The sequence below is a fragment of the Siphateles boraxobius genome, unplaced genomic scaffold, assembly GCF_051911475.1.
Source record: "Siphateles boraxobius isolate OS27281-9 unplaced genomic scaffold, OSU_SipBor_1 65, whole genome shotgun sequence".
In the NCBI taxonomy this organism is placed as follows: Eukaryota; Metazoa; Chordata; class Actinopteri; order Cypriniformes; family Leuciscidae; genus Siphateles; species Siphateles boraxobius.
The window spans coordinates 444115-467937 of NW_027509192.1; the positions used below are offsets into that span (position 1 = coordinate 444115).

The window sequence follows — 23823 nt, forward strand, 5'->3', positions numbered from 1 at the left end:
GCTAACAAACTATTAGATAGAAATATCACATCAACTCTTTCCCTACCATTAACAAAATTTTCCGGCAATCCATGTTTCCACTGTTGTACGGTAGGGGGCGCTATTACACATCTTTGGAAAGAGTACTGACTATCTGGATCAAAAAACAGGCAATAAAGAAACAGGCAATAAAAGCATTGCTGATGATGTCCTTGACAAAAAATTCCACACTTTTTGTTCAAAATGTTGCTTTTTTAATGAAACACCCACAATAAATAAAATTTAAAAAAAAATTTAAACAGAGGCGCTTTCTTTTGATATATTCATACAACAAAATATTCTGGGGGCCATACATTTTGTTTAAATTATCAAAAATGCTGGAAGTGTCTTTCAACTTTGTTCAAAAACGCTAGCAGGGAAAGAGTTAATATCTAAGCATAGATAAGATAATGTTTGGTCATAACATTAAACTAACAAGTCTCCCCTTTTTATAATTTTGCTTAAAACACATTAAATAATACTCAATTTCAACATTTATTCAATATATTTTAAGTCCCATGCAAGTATGCTGGGAACTAGTTTCATAAATCAACAGCAAACCTGTTTTCGAGTGCTAGTTCACATTCTCGACTCAATGTTATCCAGCAGATTGAACGTTATCAAGTTTAGAAGAGAAGCATTATTTTGTTGTGTAAATCACAAATATCATGATTAAATCGGACACTCTGTTTTCCCTTTTGTTTTTAGCACATTTACAACCTACTAAGTAACATTGAAATTGATTGTGCTTGATATCATGTGACATGCAGCGTTTGTTAACTAGGAATTCTGCTCAAAATGCAAATGATATAGACCGAGTCATTTGTTTACGGTATCAAACAAAAATGAATAATCAGACAAAATGTGTTAATCAGAAAAAATTTATTTGCTCAAAAACTTGGATCTATACACTGTTGAAAAAAATCTTATCTCATCTGACAAAATTATATAACCCTTTCTGGTAATATCATCTGGCATTATTTTGTGTTGTTAACATGCATTTCAGGACCATTTTACTGCAAACCCTATTACACGTTTGTTTCAAAAGCTAGGACTTTCTGATGCTAAAAAAAATCAACCATGTTAAATTTAACCGAGTACTAGTAAAACTATTTTGATTTGACCGTTTACAATCAGTAGCGTAATAAGCCCGTACACATGAACAATGGTTATCCAACATTTATGCAGCGTGAAACAAACCTACATCACCTTCAGTCTTACGATTAAGACAATAATAGCAACGTTCTCCGTGTCCGTCAAGATTCCAAGGTAATGATTCTAATGCTTCCATGGAATTCTGAGTGCATGTCATTATTCTTTGGCACTAATAAAGAATGCAGAATAAAAATCTAATTATATTTTAGGAATGATGTTTTTGAAGTCTTCAGTAGAACATGTACCCTCTTCTTGCTATGAGAAGGGTTTGAGATCTTTTCATGATGTTTTTTTTTTATTTTTATTTAAGGACACTGATCACTCCTGTATCACTCTGGGTGACGGGGAAACATTAAATTACTTTATATACAGCATAACCGAGGTCAAAAAGGATACAGGAAATGTTCTGCATACATACAAATATACAAACTCACTGATGAACATTTAAACTTCATACCTTCAAAAAAAAAAAAAACACATAAAAGTAGTGCCTCTGCAGTCTAAACACCAAACTGGGACCAAATGAAGATCCAGAGCAAAAGCCGGTGATCGAGAGCAACGTTTGTGAGCGTAGCTGGGCTTTGGGTTCTGGATGAGCAGGAAGTGATGCGTGATTCCTGGCTCTAGTTCCTCTGAAACGAGCTCTGGGCGGCACTGGTGGCGGCGCTGGCGGCTGCGCTCTGGAAACTGCGATTCGTGAGGACGCCCTGGGAGAACTCCTGCTGGGCTTTCTGGAAACTGGCACCAGTGCGACGGTAGTTGGAATGAACCTGGAAAACACCAACGACACATGAATCCAAACCAAAGAGCCACAGATTTTTACTCAGAAACTCTGAGATACTCACCATTTTCAGTAAAAAGACGGACAGCGCGGCACTGGCCGTGAAGAAGGCCGCCACCACCATCATGATGACACCGACGGCTTTATTATGACCCATCGCTTCTATGGCAATAATCCAGCCGCTGGAACCAAGAACAACAGCGAGTAAACGATGTGTGGGTGATCCGGATAAATTATGCTTTGCCTACTACAGATGTCCATACAAAAGAATATTTCAGATCTTCTATTGTGAGTCGATACTTTTTTTTCTCCATGCATTTTTGCAATATATACTATTTGTTTTGTTTAAAATGAATAGAATTCAAATTTAAAAAATAAAATATTTACAATTGTTTGTATATCAAATCAAATTAATGCATATAACAAACCAATGAATAATATAAATATATATTCATACTGTATTAATATATATATATATATACACATTTTATATATTTTTATCTCTAATTGTATTCTATAAAATATGTATAAATACACATTTTATTAAATTCATATACACATATATATTAAATAAATGCTAAATAAATAATAAATAAAACTATTTGAAAACATGTTAAATATTTCCCATTTTTACAATATATATACTATTTGTTTTATTTATAATCTGAATTCTAAAAAAAGTAAAGAAAATACAAAAATAAAATTGTTTGATATTGAATTATATTCTATAAATGAATGCATTTATCAAACAAATAAATAATAGAACAATTATATAAATATATATATATATGCACACGTTATAATTTTATATATTTTATCTCTTATTGTTTTCTATAAAATATGTATACATGTATTACATTCATATTCATCATTATACGTATATATTAATTAAATTCTGAATAAATAAACATTATTTAAAAAATCTAAAACAAATGTTATACATTTCTAGCTATAATTCTACAATAGCCACATATCTATTTTTAACATTACATGCACATGAAATACTGATTTCAGCAGAATTTATGAAAACTAAACTAAAAGGAATCTAATCGTAGTTTCTAGTTTATAAATGAAACTTGCACAGATATGCAGGAAATCCCCAGTTTAGCCTCATTATACAAAAAATATTGAAATCTCAGAATGCTGCAACTGACCAATCAGAATGAAGAGAGTCTCATATTAATCATATTCTCATTAAATGTCATTAATGGAAGAGTACTGAGAAATCAAGCACTTTTATTTCAGGGCAAAGCGCTGCTTTAAGAGGAAAGGATAAAGCAAGAAGTTTCAAGTGCAAGAGAACATACTTCAGATAGGAAGCAAGAGTTTTAAAGGAAGTCCAGCAGCAGAAAACCGTTAGTTGAGGAAGAGACACTGGTCAAAGAGAAGAAGAGAGAGCCGAGTGTCAGAAAGAGGAGAAAAGACAAACGGTGCAGCTCACAGACTTATTTCTGCGCTCAAATATTCCTTTAACACTCGTATAGTGATAGAGATCCGTAACAAAAACTACTGGTGAATTACTGTAATCCAGAATGAAGCTGTGAAGAAATGCACTTATTTTCCTACCTGTTGCCCCATCTGGGAATGCCAACGCTGTGGATCACAGACACCACGATCTGAGCGAAGAAAACGAAGAAGAAGAAGAAGAAATTGAAGGAGCTGTCAGACCTGAAAGAGAAACACATATATGAATCAGCAAAGTGACAGAAATATGCTGACAAAATCCTATAAGGACACATCATCAGGGACCGGATTCACCAAAATCCTCACCATAGAACTTTTTTGCTTACAGTCGCTGTGGCTCGTGGTTTTACGAAGTTACTAGCCAATCAGCATTTTCACTGGCCACAATTTTGAGATCAATATCATGGGGAAAAACTGCCATATAGATATTTTTATATTATCTCATAATTTAGAAGCAGGATTATTAGGCTGCTGTGACTTTAAGACCTGAAGCACGGATCATTACATGCGTTTTCTTTCTCACCGGTTTATTTATTTTTTATTTTTTTTATTTATCCTTTATTTTACTAGGGGATGTCCCATTGAGATATTCAAATCTCTTTTACAAGGGGGCAACAATTACACAAGTTACACAGAATCACATAAACAAACACAACAAACTAAACAGATTTAGAGTACATGTTCACTTAAAACATAACTGACTGTATTTACGTGAATACTCATCAAGACTGGCATTTTGACATTATTTTGTGTGTATATGAATGTTTAAGTGCGATAAGCCGTGAAAAATAACTAAATTTAGTACCAAGTTTTTGGGAATGCACAAAATTCTTATCTTTATTCTTAAGTTAGAAAATAAGAAATAAACAGCAGTTAAAGGAATAATTCACTTCAAAATGAAAATTCTGTCATCATTTACTCGTCCTCAAGTTGTTTCAAACCTGTATGAATTTCTTTCTTCTGCTGAACACAAAGGAAGATATTTTGAAGAATGTTAAAGTCAGTCCTCGTGTGAGTTCACTAGTGTAACAGCGCAGCGCTTCTGTGTTGTACGTCACACGTAGGCTCACTATTGGCCGACGCTGGTCATGTGTGTGATGCGTGTAACGTACACTAGCGAACTCACTCGAGGCCCACAGAGAAGGAAATGAATAGTTGATTTAAAAGTCGTTATTTTTGTTTGTTTTTGCGCACAAAAAGTATTCTCGTCGCTTGATAAACTTAAGATTGAGCCACTGTAGTCACTTGGACTATTTTAACGATGTCTTTAATAACTTTTCGGGGAACAAGTTTCAATCCCTTAGAAGCCTATGGAGGAGTGATCCAGCTCTCAGATTTCATCAAAAATATCTTAATTCGTGTTCCGAAGATGAACGAAGGTCTTACGGGGTTGAACAACATGAGGGAGAGTAAATACTGACAGAATTTACATTTTTGGGTGAACTATCCATTTAAGATAGGTGGGGAAACGCATTTTTGTCTATGCTATCTGGCAACATAGGATTCCATTCATTATGCTAAGCTAAGCTAGCGGCGGTGCTGCCAAACTAAAACATTACATGCACTGAGACAAAAATGCGTTTGCCCAACTATCTAAATGTAGGAAAGACGGTGAATAAGCCCTATTTAAAAAAATGGTGCAGTGTTCCTTTAAGAAGAATTTCATTAAGAATGTTTGGTAAATCCGGCCCAGGTTGTGTCACATTAGTATATATTATATTAATATATTATATTATATATATTAAAGGAGAGACTCACCGGAAGGCTTTATAGACGGGCCTGTACCAGCAGAGGAAGGAGCACGGACTGAACAGGATGAACCAGAGGATGGAGAAGCCGAAGTCAATGCCTGCTTCTCCGTGATTGGTGAAGTACGCCAGACAGGCCAAGACGTTCAGAAACAGCGTCATACACTGCCCTGCACGGACACACACACACACACACACACACACACACATCAAACAAGAGCAATGTCTGATAATCTGATCCAGTCCTAAAGCTCAACACTGAAAGTCCTGTTTCCCTTCACAATACAGAAGTTAAATGGATTACAGAATTTAAAAAAATTTAAGTACAATTAAGTATAATAAATAATAAATTAATACAATATAATATTAAACTTAAACATTAGAAAAGGAAATTAAAGCTAAATAGAAATAAACTATTAAAAATAAAAATATTTAAAAAATAAAGTTTAATTCAAAATACTAACAAATACCACCACAGTATGTAAATAATAAATGAACACCGTTTAATATTCAACAAGAAAATAAAATGAGGTTTTATTAAGGTCTAAAATCAAACCATCAGTGGTCAATCAAATGAGACATTTTTTTAATGAAAAATTATGAATAATAAACTTTTTTTGTACTTGGAACAACATACTCCGATGAATCAATCAAAATAAAAGTATTTATATGTAATAAAGGAAAAAAGGGTTAAATTAAGCATTATTACCCAGTACTTTTTTAGGTAAGTACACGCAAGTTAACGTACTGTAAAAGGAAGCGTTTCCCACTATTTTACCATACGTGTACGCACAGTGTACTTACCCACAGAGTAAGTACAGAGTAGTGTAAGGGAACTACATGGGTGAAGTTCAGGTTTAGGGGTTGGTTCAGGGTTAGTGTCATTACTACATTAATCATGTGACGCAGGACTGTAAAATAAAGTGCTACTGAGAAAAACTTGATGTCGATGATGTTAAACTCACACATCCACAGGTAATACATCATCTTGCAGAGTCTCTGATGCTCCGCCGGGATCTCCTCCGAGAAGTCCTGGTAGAAGCAAGGCTTGATGGGAAAGAATTTGGGGAGAGGAGGCCAGTTGTTCTGTTTGCCTGAGGAGAAACAGATGCCCATATCACACAAAACTCGTCCAACAGTCACAACAAATAAAGCCGTCTGTTGATTTATGCAACTGTGTGAGTTCAGAGGTGTATGCAAACACACTCAGAAGGAAATACTAGCATATTGTGCACTAAAAACTGCATACTATTATTTTTAAAAGTAGCATGTGCCAGAGTTATTATTGATAACTTGTAACAAATTAGATTAATCGTGATTAATTGCATCATAAAAGTTTGTGTTTATATAATATGTTTGCATTATATATACGTGTGTGTGTGTGTGTGTGTGTGTGTGTGTGTGTGTGTGTGTGTGTGTGTGTGTGTGTGTGTGTGTGTGTGTGTGTGTGTGTGTGTGTGTGTGTGTGTGTGTGTTAAAATAAAATAGGTGACATTTTACAAAAGGTTCCATTAGTTAATTTATTAACTGACATGAACAAACAGTGAGTAATAAAACTTGTTTAAAAATAATGATTGATTTTAGTTAGTAATTGTTCATTGTTGGTTCATAGTTCACAGTGCATTAATTCATGTTAACAAAAAACACTTGATTTTGAAAATTCTATTATTAAATGTTGAAATATAACATTAACTAAGATACTGTAAGTAAAAGCTGCAGAAGTATTGTTCATTATTATCATTCATGCTAACTAATGAAACCATAAAAACTCAATATTGACTTTATTTCAGCCCAGGCAACATTTCTCATTTTTGTTTAGTTTAAGATGAAGTACTGCAATAACTAAAACTAAATCAACTCAAACTTATATAGACATATTTAAACGGCAAAAACACAAGAAAATGACCAAAAATTTAGAATTAAAATGAACCTGGAAAAATAGAATCTAATTAAAAACATGAACAAAAACTGTAATAGTATATCAATGAGTCTAAGAGCATAACATGCAGTGATAAATCTTTTAAACACGCAACATAAGCCCAGATTACACACAGTCATCTTGAAATTTAGTGTAGTTTTGTATAAAAATGCCTTAACTCGGGGCAGTCTGATTAAATTATGTCTCAAGAGCATGAAAATAGTGGCTGTAATTACAAATAGTTTATTCATCACACTGAATTTGAAGTCAGATGCATTGTGGGATACTGCATCTGATGCAAACGTAATGGTTTGGTGTACACACTGCGGGATGAGAGAAGAGTGTGTGTGTTACCTGCTGTCGCTCCTTGGCTCTGTAACTCTTGTTCTCGTCGATCGAGCTCGGCTGCTTTCCTCTCCAGCTCCTCCTGCTGTTTCTGCAGATTCACCTGCGCAGCCGCAGCCACGGCCTGCACACACAATTCAATTCACGTTTATTTGTATAGCGCTTTTTATAACACACATCATTTCAAAGCAGCTTTACAGAAAGTGCATGAGTCCACACTGCAATTTAGAGTGATCTGTTATCAGAGAAAACTGTTTAAGTTATGCATTTCAGAAATATACATATACAAACCCACAGGTAGCAAAAAAACGTATAAATTTAAACAATGTAATAATTTAATGCAGAAACAATGAGCTTATCGAAGTAATAAATACGTGTTTGTTAACAAATGATTATGACATTTAGAAAATACAGACAGAGATGGAACGCTTACAACCTTTGAAGAAGACACGTATAGATTGTGTGTGTGTGTGTGTGTGTGTGTGTGTGTGTGTGTGTGTGTGTGTGTGTGTGTGTGTGTGTGTGTGTGTGTGTGTGTGTGTGTGTGTGTGTGTGTGTGTGTGTGTGTGTGTGTGTGTGTGTGTGTGTGTGACGCTGACCTTTGGCCCGGGATCCACAGACGGCTGCAGGACCGCAGGTTGAGACGGGACGCTGGAGGCCGGGATGGTGCTTCCCTGACAACAAAAAACATCATTATTGGGATTTTATTAATGAATAATAAAATGCAAAAGATTGTTGTTTTGCATCATATTGCTGTTGGAGCATGCACACACGTCATGCACGGTTAACCATGGTAAAACCAGCTTATTGCTTTATTACATTAGAGTTCAGAGCACAATTACATAACTCTGATAAAGATACTCGTCTTATGCAAACAGTGGAATAATGTTTATTAGACTCACCGAGTTACCGTCAGGAAACGGAGTGAAACTTTCTATGCCATCGATTGTAGAGTTCGTCACCTGAGTGACAGACGGATCCTGAAAGAGATGGACAATATTATTATTAGATAATGATTATAATTAATTACTTATTATAATACTCACTATACCAATCAAATCATCATATTATAGTGATTTCTGAAGGTTCATGTGACACTGAAGACTGGAGTAATGATGCTGAAAATACAGCTTTAATCACAGGAATAAATTAGTTTACTATATATTCACATAGAAAATAGTTATTTTAAATTGGTGTGTGTGTGTGTGTGTGTGTGTGTGTGTGTGTGTGTGTGTGTGTGTGTGTGTGTGTGTGTGTGTGTGTGTGTGTGTGTGTGTGTGTAAATATTTATACATGAAATAAATATTATATTAAATAACTGAATATTATCGTTTCACAATAATAATTTATATTTTTTTATTGTAATTAAATGTTAATGTTTAAATGCCATTAAATTCATTTATTTAAAAATTAATATACATTTTTAGACATTATTATTATTTCATGGATCCAGAACAAATTAATCCAAATCAAATCTAAATTTATTTATAAAGCACCTTAAAAACCACAATGCACCCAAGTGCTGTAAAATTTCAAAAGGATAAAATAAAATACAAAAATATATATATTAAAAAAAAAATATATATATATATATATATATATAAATGAATGTAAATGCATCCAATTCCAACCCGAATGGTCCTTACAAAGTAGCAAAGGCCTCATTAAACAAATACGTCTTAAGATGTGTTTTAAACATGTTTACAGAGGCAGAGGATCTGATAGACACTGGTAAACCAATCACAGCTCAGGAAAGCTCGATCTCCTTCCTGACCGAGGGTTTTCAAGGAGCATCTGGTTTGCCATCTTTTCAAATTGAATTAAAAACATAATGCACAAGTTTTATTGAGTCACATGCCTCAATTACAATACGTAGTGACATCATCATCATCATCATCACAGCCTGGTGAACCGGTCACACTCATCCAATTATATTTCAGAGATGTCTCTGTGGCCACAATGAGGAAGTAAAATCCTGACATTAGTACTGATCCTTCCTTACACTAATTCACTCATACAGTCCATCAGTTCACGACTCTAAACCACAGCCGCCACACACACACACACACACACACACACACACACACACACACCTTCATTTGAGTGTTGTTTGCCCATGTTATTCTCTGCTATAGGCAGATGAGGACAACATCATCTAAATATATGTAGATTCCTCTAGAAGACTCTTCTCCTGAGAACGTTCACTGATTATTAATGTGAATGTATTCATTAATCATGTGACGTTGCATCAGCCAGTCAGAGCAGGACTTTACAGGAAGCAAGTTAAATATTGACCCAGTGCGGGACACATAAAACACAATAGATATGGAGGACTTCCTTTGTCCTCGGGAGGATCTTAAAAGGGTCAAATCTGGAAAAATCGAATTCATTGTCCTATAAAAATCAACTTTCAGAACATAAAACATCCAACAAAGGTCTTTTATTGAATCAAAGCTGAAAATATTCCTCAGAAAGTTGCAAAAAAATTACAAACGCACTTTTGAAATATGCAATAAGTGTGTTTGACTGTGTATCTGTAACACACCTGTTCTCATTCCCACAGGCCTCGACCCGAATCAACACAGAAACTCCCTTCAGACCGGCGCCTGACAGGACAACTGTGTTTTACAACACAAGTATCGTTTCAATTTGAGCAATTCTTATCAATTCCCAGTTTCAGTTCCAATATGGGAAAAAAAGTCACACATTTAGATATCAAACATATCCTGTGTTTTTGCAAAGCCTTCCGGATACCATGAACAAAAATCAGCCGCTTAAAGAACATCCAGTTAATAAACTAATATACATTTCCAACATTATTAAAGGCAAGTATACAGTCAGTAAATACAATGAGAACAAATATGCAGATTAGCACAAATAAATACAACTGAACAAAGTTCAGAAATTGATATTAATGTGAAACAACACTGTATAGGTTTCTTTTCATATTAATCCGTATTAAAGTTACAAAAGTTATTCAGTCAAGATCAGTGAGTGATTAAATTTTTCCTATGTTTATTGACTAACAGTAATGACACAGATTTATTAGGCTACTGTCACTTTAAGTCCTATACATGGATCTAATATACTGATACACTTGAGTGTTCTTTCTCAACTGTTTACATTCACTTCACACATAACCGACTGTGTTTACGAGGATATTTTGACACAATTTTATGAGTATTTCTATATTCAAGCTCAAGAAGACGGGTCATTAAGGTAATCATTAAGGTCTAAAATCTGAAAAGCACAAAAACGTCCATGTGTCAATCAAACTGTGATGTTTTGAAAGCACATCTCTGTGAGTGACAGGTTGCCCCGCCACCTCATCAGAGAAGAGAAGTCTCTGCAAGAGCGCGAGGGGAAGTTATTCTGATTCAAAATTATATTTCAACACACAAATAATGATGTGCACGGATAGGCTAAATCATTTTTGATCAATACTGCACTATTCTATTAAAAATAAGAATTGTCAGATTTCTCTACAGCCATATTCTCTTCTGGCCACAACAATCAACAGGTAATATGATGCAACTTATGAAACATGACATGCAATGTGAAAATGGACACTTTCATGAATCAAAACCATCAAAATCAGTGCATAAACATCCGAATTATGATTGTATTCCAGCAGACGAGCGATCTGTATTTCCCGTCGAGGGGGACGTGGAGCACAGGAATGTTTGCTTTGTGCATAACTCAATATTCTGCTGCATTAAAGAAACAGACGGAAACTATATGAGACTCCAGACAGTGAAAACACAACAGAGATGCCAGATGACAAACAGACTGTACAAATATCATTGTAAAACTAAAGCAAACCGTGATACGTCTGTGTGCAGGCGACACTTAAACTACACTTACAATGTCAAACTAATTGAGAGATTACAACATATTTTTACTTTTATAATTAAGCATTTGTCACACAGCAAGACTAAAAAACTAAACATGTTAATAAATGCACCTAAAATATACACTTCACATTTTACATTCATATTTACATGGATTTTAACCCAAAATTTTAATCTGGATTAAAACGGCATGTTATTTGTCAAATCCTGACTTGTTAATAAGCATATAATGTAATGCGTATAATGCATCATTATTATTTAATGTAGCATATAATGTCTATTTCTTATGCATGCCATATTTTCTTGCATTTAAAAATTGTGCATTTGAACTGCAAAAAAAACAAAATATTGCAATATATGCAATCTATATTCACATTACACATAGAAACTAGAATCATAGAATAACCGAATATTACCATTGATAAAAAGCTCATGATATCAAATACACCATTGTGAGATCTGACCGTTTTGCACTGTACAATGCATTATTGTCAGTCACGTTTGTTGTTTTCATTCAATAATCAAAATGCATGATTTCACTTGATAATGCAAATCATGTTGTGCAGAAAGAATAATGACAGCCATGCATGTCTTGATCTGATGCATTCAGAAATCTTGAGTTTTGTCTGACGCATTCCAGCTGGATTCTGTGGCGCATTAGAGATGATGAAGAGAAGAATAGTCGAGCACAGGTGATCAGAGCCTCACACTCACTGTGTGACTCACAGAGTTACATTCAGGCAGTTATAATGTTATTGCAGCGCTTGTTAACCGTGTTGTGACATTAACAGGAGTGGCGCTCTGGCCTTCAGCGTGTCACCAAACCTGCGCGGATACACACCCTTCACCAGCGACAACACAAGCTAACACCCGCATCAGAAACCATGACACGTCAACGGCCGAACCGAACTCATCTGACCCAAAACTCCCATCATCATTCTCATCATCATCAGCAACACAAACCCTGCGAAACTCCCCTAAACACCCGCTTAAACCCCTCAGAAGCGCTTCTCCTGTGGACCGCGCGTTTCTCACCTGGAATGGATTGACGTCGACTGTGTGATCGAACGGGTTAGAGTCAAATCCCGACATTGTGAGGGACTTTATCCGTCTTTAGAGTCCAAACTGAGCGGCACCAGAGAAACACTGCGAACTCTGCTGTTTCCTCTCCGCACTTCCGTAGTGAGTGCGAGACGCGCACGCGCTGCAGATCTGGCTGCGACGTCATCAGAAGAGACGGTTATTTTCTTGTTAATATTATTGTGAGGTGAACTTTTTTATATTCTGCATGAAAAAAATGTATATTCACAAACAAAATTTTCTGACTGTCAACTTAAATTTCACCTCTTTTTAAGGAACTCTATCTGCTAAAAAGAGTTTTTAAAATGATTAAAAATAAAAATACCACTTAATTACATTATATCGAGATTTTCTTTTTGTTATAAAAAAATACCGTATTTATTTTTATTTATTTAAAGTGAAACCACGTCACTATGTTAAGTTTGAATAATTGTTGTGTTGTAATTTTTTTCAGTGGGATAGAAAAATAAAAAGCATTTATTGTAGAATTATTCATATTATTGGGTTCTATAAACAATAAAATAGTCATAAACATGTTGTTCATTATACATTATACTTAAGTATTAAATTCTGTTCAATTTCATTATACTGAATGACATTTTCTCTATTGTTTCAATATGAATAAATAATAATAATATAAGAAAAACGTATTACATGTTTAACCTCCTTATTTTGTTACTTTAACTTAACCATTAGATATTCATAGAAATAGTCTAGATTACATTTTAAAATAAAATGTACATTAATGTTATTTTACGGAATGACATTTATTTACATCTAAAGGCCCGTGATTGGTTGGCGAGCCGTGACGTCACCTACGTGACTGTCAACGTTGCAGACATGGCGGAAGTGAAAGGTCAGTTTAATCTCACTTCACATTTCATTGTTTATTTTCCAAAGCGTTTACTAACAAGCAGCGGGCTGAAACAGAACTTGTTGTTGTTATCGTTGGTTTGTGTGTCGTTTGGGTGGATTCGTTATTTGTGCAGTTGTACGGATTTGAGTGTGTAAGCGTTTCTCATCGCTGTGATTCACATCCATTCATTCATATGACATCAGAGAATGTGATTTAGGTCACGCTTGTGCGCGGACGGTTTCGCTCAGATGATGATAGTGTCTCTGTGCCCGCAGTGTTTCCTCTGTGCTGTGTGGTGCAGAACTACGCCTGGGGTAAAGTGGGCCGGGACAGTGAGGTGGCCCGGCTCGTGCTCGGTGGAGACCCTCAGGCTCTCATCCAGGAGAACAAACCCTACGCAGAGGTACAGTGTGGATCTGACCCGAAAAACTCAATCCCCCACCAAACCCAAAAAACCCCCTCAAATTACTGTATAAAAATATAGATTATCTCTATATAAAATCCTTTCAAACTGATAGAAATTTCATGAAAAAAATAAACAGAATTTTGTTTATATCTTCCTCATGGATAACTTTTTGTTATTGCATGTGTTGTAATGAAAAATAGAAATAAAAACTCACTTTTGAGAAAGCCGAAGAGAGCCACATATACCTCTAAATTGTGTAATAATAATTATTATTGATGTTATAATTATACATCCCTGCATTAATTATAATTAGGGATGCACCGATATGAACAATTTGGCCGATACCGATAACTCTTTATATTTGAAAGACAATATATTGGCTGATAAATCTAAATTACAATTTTATGTAATTTTTGAGAGCCTGATTACAAAAACAAAAGTCTCACCATTTAAATCCAAGACATAAGCACACAATTATAATGTTCTTATAATAATTTTATGTAGCTTATATGACAGACTTGCGCTGAACATGTTTTTTCCTTTTTTTGATGTGATTTCAATCATATTTTAAGCAATTCAAAACATTCATGTTGAACAGTGCGCATCTGAAGTGTCTCAGCTGAAGGAAATAATACATTATTTAACAGCTTTAATATATCAGCCAAATTTTCTTATCAGGCCGATAACGGTAACATTTAAAATGAACATGATAACGATATAGTGGCCGATAAATCGTACATCCCTAATAATAATAATAAATAATAAAAAAACACACCTTTGAGAGCCAATGAGCCGAACATTGCAGAGACTGTCAAACTGTGTCTATATCCCTATTCAGACTATAATTGTTTCTCATTGTGTCGTAAGGTATTTTCAACATTTACTAGTCTGTGATTTTATTGCCGTCTGAATCCAGAATGTCAGTGTTTTTCTCCCAACACCCGCGTAAAAATCCACGGCCTACTGTTATTGACAAACACCAACGTCATACAGTGATTAGATTGCTGTCCAAATCCACATTCACTGTTTAAATCCTTTTTTGACCACTACCGAGTGCCAAACGAGAACTGTTTTACTTCAGATGCATTTTAAAGATCTAGCCTAGACTTTTATTACGGAAATCCTGAAAGAACAATATTAGTGTAACAATTTGAAATAGGCTGAATTATGTTTACCTCATGTAAATAAGGCTCTCTATTCATTTATTTCCACCAATTTCCACATTCTGAGATAAAATACAAGACAGAAAACCACAGTTTAAAATACAGTGCATTGTGCGGCTGTCGCACACATTGTGTATGAGACTTTAACAAGCGCAAGTGTCTCTGAAAATAGCAGCTCACTTAAAGGTCAGGTTGACATTCCCTTTATCTGGCAGTCTATTAATAAACCCACAGCATGTGTTCAGATATTCAGACAGTCTATTTTGAATAAATAACCATCTTAAAGGACCCTTCATTTTTGGTTTCATTACTTCTGCAGCAATTATGCACTTCACCCACTGATCTCTAAATATATATATATATCATTATACAGATCAGTGACTGCACCTTTAAGAACAGTTAATACTTATAGACAAAATGAATCTCTGATCATTACATCTTTGTTTTCTGTTGTCTTTCAAGCTTTGGATGGGTGCTCATCCCAAAGGCGACGCTCTCATCAAAGACAACAGGATATCCCAGAGGACACTGGGACAGTGGATAGCAGATTTCCCAGGCTGCCTGGGGTCAAAGGTCAAGGACACATTCCACGGTCAGCTCCCTTTCCTGTTCAAAGTGCTGTCCGTCAACACGGCTCTGTCCATCCAGGCGCATCCCAACAGGGTGAGATTGGAGAGCGTGCTCCTCATAGAAATGTACTCGGGTACGAACAGAACGATTCGCTGATTTAGTTTGTCCTTGTCTCTTGACAGGAGTTGGCTGCCAGACTCCATGCGCAGTTTCCTGAACATTACCCAGACAACAACCACAAACCGGAGATGGCCATCGCACTCACTCGCTTCGAAGGGCTCTGCGGCTTTCGGCCGATGGAGGAAATCTTGGGCTCCCTCAAAAGTGAGCGTTTAATGAACCAAACGAGATAACACTGGAGATGACACAAAATTGCAACCGTTTTACATTGTTATTATTATGTTTTTCTCATTGAATATCTCAACACCTGGAAATATGTCATATTGCAGAAGTTTAATGTGTTGCACACAGAGGACATTTGTGTGAATTGCAAATCTCCTAAAGCTTTTAAAATGATGGAAGTGTTTGTTTAATCATTGTTCACCAATGAAACAGAATCATAGCTAACTTCTGTATATTATACATGATTTTGTTTTGTACTTCGCTGTACTCATACAAATAATTTTATGGAAATTGTACTAGAAAAATAATTTAAAGTTTAGAGAACAAAAATAATTTAAATTATATATAAAAAATACATTATAATAAAATCTATCAATCTATAAATGTAATATATTTTGTATATTATATATATATATGTTATATATATATATATATTTGTTATATATATTTATTTATTTATTTATTTATTTAAGAACCTCAATACAATATCAGTAGCATACGTAAGTCGCTTTGGATAAAATCGTCTGATAAATGATTAAATGTAAATGTTAAATGTATATATTAGTTCAAACCATGCATAATATTAGCAATGAATATTTTTGATTGACTTTTCGCAGTAGAAGTGCCTTGGCTGCTCATATGAATACTGATTTAATAAAGAAGGTCTGTGTGTTTTCAGATGTCCCAGAGTTCCTTGCGCTGATCGGGACTGAAGCAGCTGAGGAGCTCCAGAGCGCTGTGGGAGACTCGGGCCGGACGTCTCTCGCGCTGAAGAAGTGTTTCACCAGAATGATGAACTGTGAGAAGAAGCTGTTTGTGGATCAGCTCAACATGTTGGTCAAGCGAATCTCAGAGGAAGGTGAGAGGAAACCAGCAGATTATTAAACGCATGCTATTCAAGACCTGTTCTGGTGAAACCCGTCTGACCTGTTAGATACCTGTGCATTTTAGAATTGAGTTTAAAATTGTTCTTTTTGTTTTTAAATACTTAAAGGGATAGTTCACCCAAAAATGAAAATTCTGTCAGTAATTACTCATGTTGTTCAACCCCGTAAGACCTTCGTTCATCTTCGGAACACGAATTAAGATATTTTTGATGAAATCTGAGAGCTGGATCACTCCTCTATAGGCTTCTAAGGGATTGAAACTTGTTCCCCGAAAAGTTATTAAAGACATCGTTAAAATAGTCCAAGTGACTACAGTGGCTCAATCTTAAGTTTATCAAACGAAGAGAATACTTTTTGTGCACAAAAAAACAAAAAGAACGACTTTTAAATCAACTATTCATTTCCTTCTCTGTGAGCCTCGAGTCAGTTCACTAGTGTAACAGCGCAGCGCTTCTGTGTTGTACGTCACACGCATCACACACATGACCAGCGTCGGCCAATAGTGAGCCTACGTGTGACGCACAACACAGAAGCGCTGCGCTGTTACACTAGTGATAAACTTAAGATTGAGCCACTGTAGTCACTTGGACTATTTTAACGATGTCTTTAATAACTTTTCGGGGAACAAGTTTCAATCCCTTAGAAGCCTAAGGAGGAGTGATCCAGCTCTCAGATTTAATCAAAAATATCTTAATTCGTGTTCCGAAGATGAACAAAGGTCTTACAACCCCGTAAGAACAACATAAAGGTGAATAATTACTGACAGAATTTTCATTTTTGGGTGAACTATCCCTTTAAACAATCCGGCATCGAGCTATTTGTCTGAGCTACTCTATCTACACAATCCCACACCTAATCTGAGATCTGGTGAAGAGAGACTTCTCTCTGTTTAAGCATAGAGGAGATCGAGCCTTCGCTATTGCCGGCTCTTCCGGCGTGTATCAGATCGACACAGGCTTTAAAGGTTGTATCAGCGATATCAGGCCCAAACAAAAATTATCACATTCATCTAATCTTTCCTAACGATCCGCTAGCTGCCCTCCCCATAAGCATGCTGTCAAAAAACCGCGTCTCTGTAGGCAGCCTAGGCTCTAAGATCTGCACACAAAAACAAATGGGTACAACCACCACTCAAAACCAAAATAAACAGTGTTCTAACCAATCACCGACAGGGGCGGGTGTTGTTTGTTTTTGCGCTCGTGCACGGCGCCTGCACGCGAAGTCGGAGCTGAAGAATAAGCCAGCGTCTATCAACCCTATGCTATCAACGGACCAGATACATTTAACATGGAAGAGGCAATCCCCAAGAAGAGAAGGAGGATTAGGGCGAGGGAATACCCTCGTTTTTCGTCAAAGAAACTAATAATAATCGGGAAGGCTTTTGAACGGTGGAGAGAACTCAAAGATTTGAAAAATTTTAAATCGGCCGCCGAGGTTGCACTGTTTCTTCTGGACAGGTGAGTAGCTTGTAGTGCTGACTTTTTTGTATGTGAACTGTGTGTGAAAATATAATTCTTTAAAAAATATGAGTGAAGCTCTACTAAACTCGGATAGCTCTAGCGAATATCAGATTGTAGGGATTTAGTGTGTGAGATTGGCATGCTAGTGAGCGAGTTGATTCTGACGAATTGGAATTCGTTGAGGGAGGGGCGAGCTAACTTGGTTTGTTTGGGATCTCGATTCAAACACAAACAGAAGTGATGTCACCCACAATCGCTGATACAACCTTTAACTGTTTTTTATTTGTCTCTTAAAGCCTTTTGTTTGTTTGTTTCCTTGGCTTCCAATTCACTGTGAGCTTCTGTCATGAAAGTGTGGTTTGCCCTGTGTTTCCTGTTTTTTTGTGTCTTTGTTCAGCTGTGCTTGCTGTTTTTAAATGTGCTAGATAAATCAAACAAACTTGAAACTCAACCCTGTTGTTTTGTCCCAGAGGCTGCAGGCAAAGACACCTCCAGTAGTAACGGAGAGCTGCTGCTCCGACTGCATTCCCAGTATCCCGGGGACATCGGATGCTTTTCCATTTACTTCCTGAACCGGATGGTGTTGCAGCCGGGGGAAGCCATGTTTCTGGGAGCAAACGAGCCTCATGCCTATCTGTCTGGAGGTCAGATGTCACCGCATTACTCATAAAACATGTTTCTTGAACATGGTATATCTTTGTAAAGTCTGAAAAAACTCAAAATTTAAATAGTAGTATTGTAGTTTCTGCTTAATATTCACAAATCATTCTTTAAGCAGGATGTGGAGTTGTAATTATTATATAAAAGTTATAATTTTTGTGAAACCTATTCATTTAATGTTCATTAATATTCATTTATTCCATACATTCATTTAGTTGTAATTTTTGTGAAATAAATTCAATAATATACACTTAATATTCATTTAATGTTCATTCATATTAATGTATTCAATTTAGGTTTTGTTGTTGTATTTTTTGTGATATATACAGTATTCATTAATATTCACTTAATAATCCATAATATTCATTTATTCCATGTAGGTTGTGTAGTTGTCATTTTTGTGAAACGTTCATTTAATATTCATTTATTCCATATATTCAATCAGTTGTACTTTTTGTGAAATATATTCACTTAATATTCATTTAATGTTCATTCATATTAATTTATTCCATATATTCAATTAGTTGTACTTTTTGTGAAATATATTCATTTAATGTTCATTCATATTCATTTATTCCATGTAAGTTGTGTCGTTGTTCTTTTTGTGAAACATATTTATTAATATTCACTTAATAATCCACAATATTCATTTAATATTCATTTATATCGTGTAGGTTGTGTAGTTGTACTTTTTGTTAAATATGTTTATTAACACTCATTAATATCAATTTACGATGTGTTGTGATCTTTGTGAATTATATTAATTAATATACATTTATTCCATTTAGGTTGTACTTTTTTTTTGTTGAGAAATATATTATTTAATATTCATTTAATAATCCATAAAATGTATTTAATATTCAGTTATTTCATGTAGGTTTTGTCATACTTTTTTGTGAAATATATTAATTATTCACTTAATGTTTATTAATTTGCATAATATTCAGTCATGCGTATTCGATGTTTAATGTTTCTCTGAATCCTGCAGACTGTGTGGAGTGTATGGCGTGCTCTGATAACACCGTACGTGCCGGACTGACTCCCAAATACATAGACGTGGATACGCTGTGTGAGATGCTGAATTACAGCCCGGCTCCGGTCAGTGCCAAAATCTTCCCCTGCGTACGGGACAACAGCGACCCCTGCGTCTACCTCTACGACCCTCCTGTGCCAGACTTCAGCGTCATGAGAATACAGGTGTGCCACACACCTGAGCTGTCTTTCATCACGATCCCATAGAGAGCAGTGGTCATGTATAGATATGAAACAGCTTCACTTCAACCATGCAGTATCATTATTTCTGTATTACAGTATTCCATATTATCACAGAAGCACTGGGATAAAAGTTTATAGTTGGGATATAAACACTGATGTCTATGGTAGCGATCAAAATAGAGCAAATCACCTTTTGAAAGTAACTCGATTCTTCAAACAGAATCATTATTACACCAGTAGGTGGCGACAAGAGACTGCTAATAATGTATTTGTCAATGAATCATTCATTCAATAGATTAATTCAAAAATGCTGATTCATCCAGTAATGAAACAAGTGGAGTCATGGGCTGCATCCAAAATCGCATACTTTCACTACTATATAGTAGGCGAAAAACATTATGTGTAAAAAAAAGTACGTCCGAAGTCACGGTACTCGTAAAAGAGATGACCTACTACTTCCGGCGAGATTCTTAAGTGTGTATTCGATGGACACTTTACTATCCCATAAGGCCAAGGGAGAGGATTTGTGAATGGAGGTGAACATGGATATATACACTAGATGTCGCCTTGGGGTTCTAAGCATGCGTCAAAACCGCCGCCATCTTGGAACAGGGGTCTTGTCATAGGAAGTAGCTAGGTAACGCTGAATTCATGGATGATGCCGGACTTTTCTGCTGCGTATGGATGTTCACACGAACCAAATCTAAAAACCAGACAGCAAGGGATTACATTTCACAAGAATGTGAATTTTTTTTAAATTTCTCTGGAGTCAATGATAAATACATGTCTGACCGTTGGAACGAACCAAAAAGACTAGAAAATCGCACTCATGGCGATTTCTGGTGATTTTATTTCCGTTAGACCTTTCCCTACCTTAGCCAAGTCGACATCTAGTGTATATATCTATGGGAGGTGATGTGACGCAACTGACGCTGGTAGGTCACATGACAATGACAACATGGTGAATGTAGTATGTCCAGATTACATTCATACTATATAGAACGTACTTTTAGCGGTCATGAAGTAATAACTTATTCAAAAGAAGTACCTACTCAAGAGAGTATGCAATTTTGGACAGTCGTTGAATCATTCATTCAAGAGATTCATTCAAAAATGATTCATCCAGTAATGAAACAGAGTCATTGAATCGTTCATTTAATAGGATTTTTTTTTTAAATCGAATGAATTAGATATTTTTTTTAATCGACTGCAGCAATGAACATTTCGTCAGAACCTCTAGTAAATTACATGTTATTTTATTTAGTTGTCTGTTCAGAATCGAGAGAGAATCATGACCTCTTTTTTTAATATTTTAATTAATTTAACGATTTTCAATTTATCACGAATTATGCAGCTCTAATATTATTATAGTAATATTATACTCATTTTCCTGGTGTTGTTCTCCAGATCCCCGCCTCAGAGCATCAGTACACCGTGAGCGCGCTGGAATCCGCCGGGATCCTGTTGGTAATCGACGGAGAAGCCGTCGCCACTTCTGCTGCCGCCCTCTCTGACATCACTCTGAAACGAGGCTCCGTGCTCTTTATTTCAGCCAATGAGAGCGTCTCCTTACAGGTGACATCATCGACGGGCATGACCATGTTCAGAGCCTTCTGCTTACTGTAGGAGACTTCATAAACATCCAGCGTCCATCTGTTCTGTCCTAATATAAACACACCGCTGAAACAGTTCAAGAAGAAACCATGTTCCCATGTTTTTGTCTTCATCACGAACTCGCATGACCCCTCTTTAGCCAGAAATTATGATCATTATGATGACATTTAAGAGTTAAAATTGCTATGCTTAACCAAAACAACTAAATATGAATAATGAATCGGTTTGAATTATGATTGAGGTTCTGTGTGCATGTTCTTTTAAAATATGTAAAAGTCAATGAATTCCTTTTAGTCAAAATGAAACGCAGTTCACAACGGTTTTAATTTAATATTGTGACACATTTACCGGGGAAACAGGATATTCAATCAGATTTGATTGGATTGTGAATGTTCCAGAATAAACTCAGACCAGAATGAGTTTAAACCACCAGCATTGAATGAACTATTGATGGGTTTTAGAAAATATGTTTTGCCTACAACAGTAACTTAAAACAATTGCTAACTGGGTATATTGTTAGCCCGCACTAGCGGTGATGTCAGCAAAAATTCAGATCAAGTTGTTACATTTTGATGAAGACAAATCATTTTTCTCTTTAGAATACCTTGCACTGCTGAATCATTCATAATAAGACAAGGAGCACGTCTTAACGGGGCCATATGTAAGAATTGTGTCATGTAGTAATCGCTGTTTTATTGCCAATGTGTGAACATCTTGTGATGAAACTTAAAAGACGAGGCCTTCCCCGTCTTCCTAAGTTGCCTATGAACGTCTGTCGATTGATTTTTATGCGAAGGACTCGGGAAGCTTTTGCGGGAAAAACAAAAGGATGTGATGGTTACGCGCTCCCGAGAGCCACTTCCGTTCTATGACACGTGAAATAATTTCTTATGTTCAGGATAGTGCCGAAAGAGCCATTATGTGCTGTACTGTCAATGTGTCATGCAAAGAAAAGGGATTCATTCAAATTATAGTCTCACCTCTATATACAGTAGTCTATACTACTCTCAGATGTATCCTAATCAAATATCTGTAATTTTAATTACCTCATCTGTCGACATGAAGGCAGTCAATCGCGGAGCTTGTGCTTACATACTCATATCAACATTGAATCACGATCATTCTCATGGACGTTACGAACACAAGCGATGTTGCTGACTGCAGTTCCCCTAACGGCCACCAGTGTCGCTAAAAAGTCGTTTCTGAAGTTGTGATTTCATGTTGAGGCATATAAATTAAATGCATGATCATCAGGGATGCATGATCACTCACTATTGGCTGCAAGATATAAACATTTAAAGAAACGAAATTTGTCCCGTTAGAGTTTTTTTGTTTTGTTTTTTGCATAAGGACGTATAACATAAAACCCAGACGGAGGACAGTAACAAATTAACTTTTACATAAAAATCAGGTAATGTAGACATGAGACCAATTTTAAAGTTTTTTAGACTTTTTCATGGTATTACTGCTGAAGAACATCGAGTCCTTGTTGCAGACATACTCTTCCATGAAGAACTTCCACGTTTTTTTTCACAGTTTTATGGGTTTATTGATTCACTTGATCTGACTACCAGTGCAACTGATTTTAAAAATAACCCTGCAACCTGAAAAAAGGGTTTTAATACATGTGAAACTTTATTAACGACTTTTATTCTCCTTTATTACTGTACGGCTTGATCTGTGGTTCTGTTTTATTGCTGTAGTTAGTTACTATTTGCACTAGAGAGCACAAAGGATGCTGGGAATCACCGGCATCCTGATGTTTGTTTACTGTATTTTTAGTGCCCTCTAAAGATTTGTACGTGTAAAACCAGAAGCCTGACCTCAACTCTGTTGGCCTCCGGGATTATTTCTATATTTTTGGAGCTGTATTATTCTGAATTGTTATGGGATCCAAGCATGTGTTCGACGGCTAAAGCGAGAGTCTGAATGAATGAAAGTATGGCACTTTCTGAGCTGTAATGGAGCATGTGTCTGACAAGAGGAACTCTGTATGTAATTCTAATCTCTAATAAATAACGGTTCTGTAATCTTTCAGCTGCTCATTTCTGACCAGTTTTTATTGCGTAAACACCAATGCAACAGGTTTTGCAGACAAAGGTTACGTTTCCCATTGCTCATTCAGCAGTTCATTAAACGCTTGTTGACAATGTCTTTTATTAGATCATCTTGTTTACTTTAACACAGTTATACTGTAGCGTCATGTTTCTGTTCTTACGGTTTCCTCTTGGATGAAATTCAAATAGGATATGATAGTAAATTTCATAAAATAATGCATTTTAGAGTTCAT

General features: G+C 35.8%; 2 protein-coding genes across 5 annotated transcripts; one reads left to right on the forward strand and one right to left on the reverse strand.

The window, feature by feature from the left end:
• Positions 1-881: 881 nt before the first annotated feature.
• On the reverse strand, positions 882-12477 carry scamp2 (secretory carrier membrane protein 2). 2 transcript variants are annotated; one of them, XM_077209981.1, is made up of 9 exons: positions 12316-12477; positions 8332-8409; positions 8029-8103; positions 7439-7553; positions 6132-6260; positions 5177-5336; positions 3521-3622; positions 2019-2136; positions 882-1943 (listed from the first exon to the last, which is right to left on the reverse strand). In XM_077209981.1, exons 1-9 carry the CDS (start codon positions 12370-12372, stop codon positions 1797-1799), a joined length of 981 nt encoding a protein of 326 aa, XP_077066096.1. In that variant the 5' UTR covers positions 12373-12477; the 3' UTR covers positions 882-1796. The 2 variants fall into 2 exon arrangements, with proteins under 2 accessions (XP_077066096.1, XP_077066097.1); XM_077209982.1 differs by lacking the exon at positions 12316-12477 and adding an exon at positions 11868-11989.
• mpi (mannose phosphate isomerase) lies at positions 12061-23563 on the forward strand. 3 transcript variants are annotated; one of them, XM_077209979.1, is made up of 9 exons: positions 12061-12547; positions 13144-13216; positions 13492-13619; positions 15248-15448; positions 15538-15679; positions 16377-16556; positions 18515-18688; positions 19693-19901; positions 21327-23563. In XM_077209979.1, exons 2-9 carry the CDS (start codon positions 13201-13203, stop codon positions 21543-21545), a joined length of 1269 nt encoding a protein of 422 aa, XP_077066094.1. In that variant the 5' UTR covers positions 12061-12547; positions 13144-13200; the 3' UTR covers positions 21546-23563. The 3 variants fall into 3 exon arrangements, with proteins under 3 accessions (XP_077066094.1, XP_077066093.1, XP_077066095.1); XM_077209978.1 differs by lacking the exon at positions 12061-12547 and having other exon boundaries at positions 13125-13216; XM_077209980.1 differs by lacking the exon at positions 12061-12547 and having other exon boundaries at positions 13195-13367.
• Positions 23564-23823: the final 260 nt, after the last annotated feature.

What these genes read in the sequence shown, in the direction of transcription:
- mpi (XM_077209979.1), top strand. An exon ending in AGAACAAACCCTACGCAGAG is followed by an intron (nt 13,620 to 15,247) that starts GTACAGTGTGGA and finishes TTGTCTTTCAAG; the next exon opens with CTTTGGATGGGTGCTCATCC. An exon ending in TCCAGGCGCATCCCAACAGG is followed by an intron (nt 15,449 to 15,537) that starts GTGAGATTGGAG and finishes GTCTCTTGACAG; the next exon opens with GAGTTGGCTGCCAGACTCCA.
- scamp2 (XM_077209981.1), bottom strand. Translation starts at nt 12,372, where the DNA reads ATGTCGGGATTTGACTCTAACCCGTTCGATCACACAGTCGACGTCAAT. An exon ending in CGTTTCCTGACGGTAACTCG is followed by an intron (nt 8,104 to 8,331) that starts GTGAGTCTAATA and finishes TTTTGTTGTCAG; the next exon opens with GGAAGCACCATCCCGGCCTC. An exon ending in ATTCCCAGATGGGGCAACAG is followed by an intron (nt 2,137 to 3,520) that starts GTAGGAAAATAA and finishes TCTTGGTTCCAG; the next exon opens with CGGCTGGATTATTGCCATAG.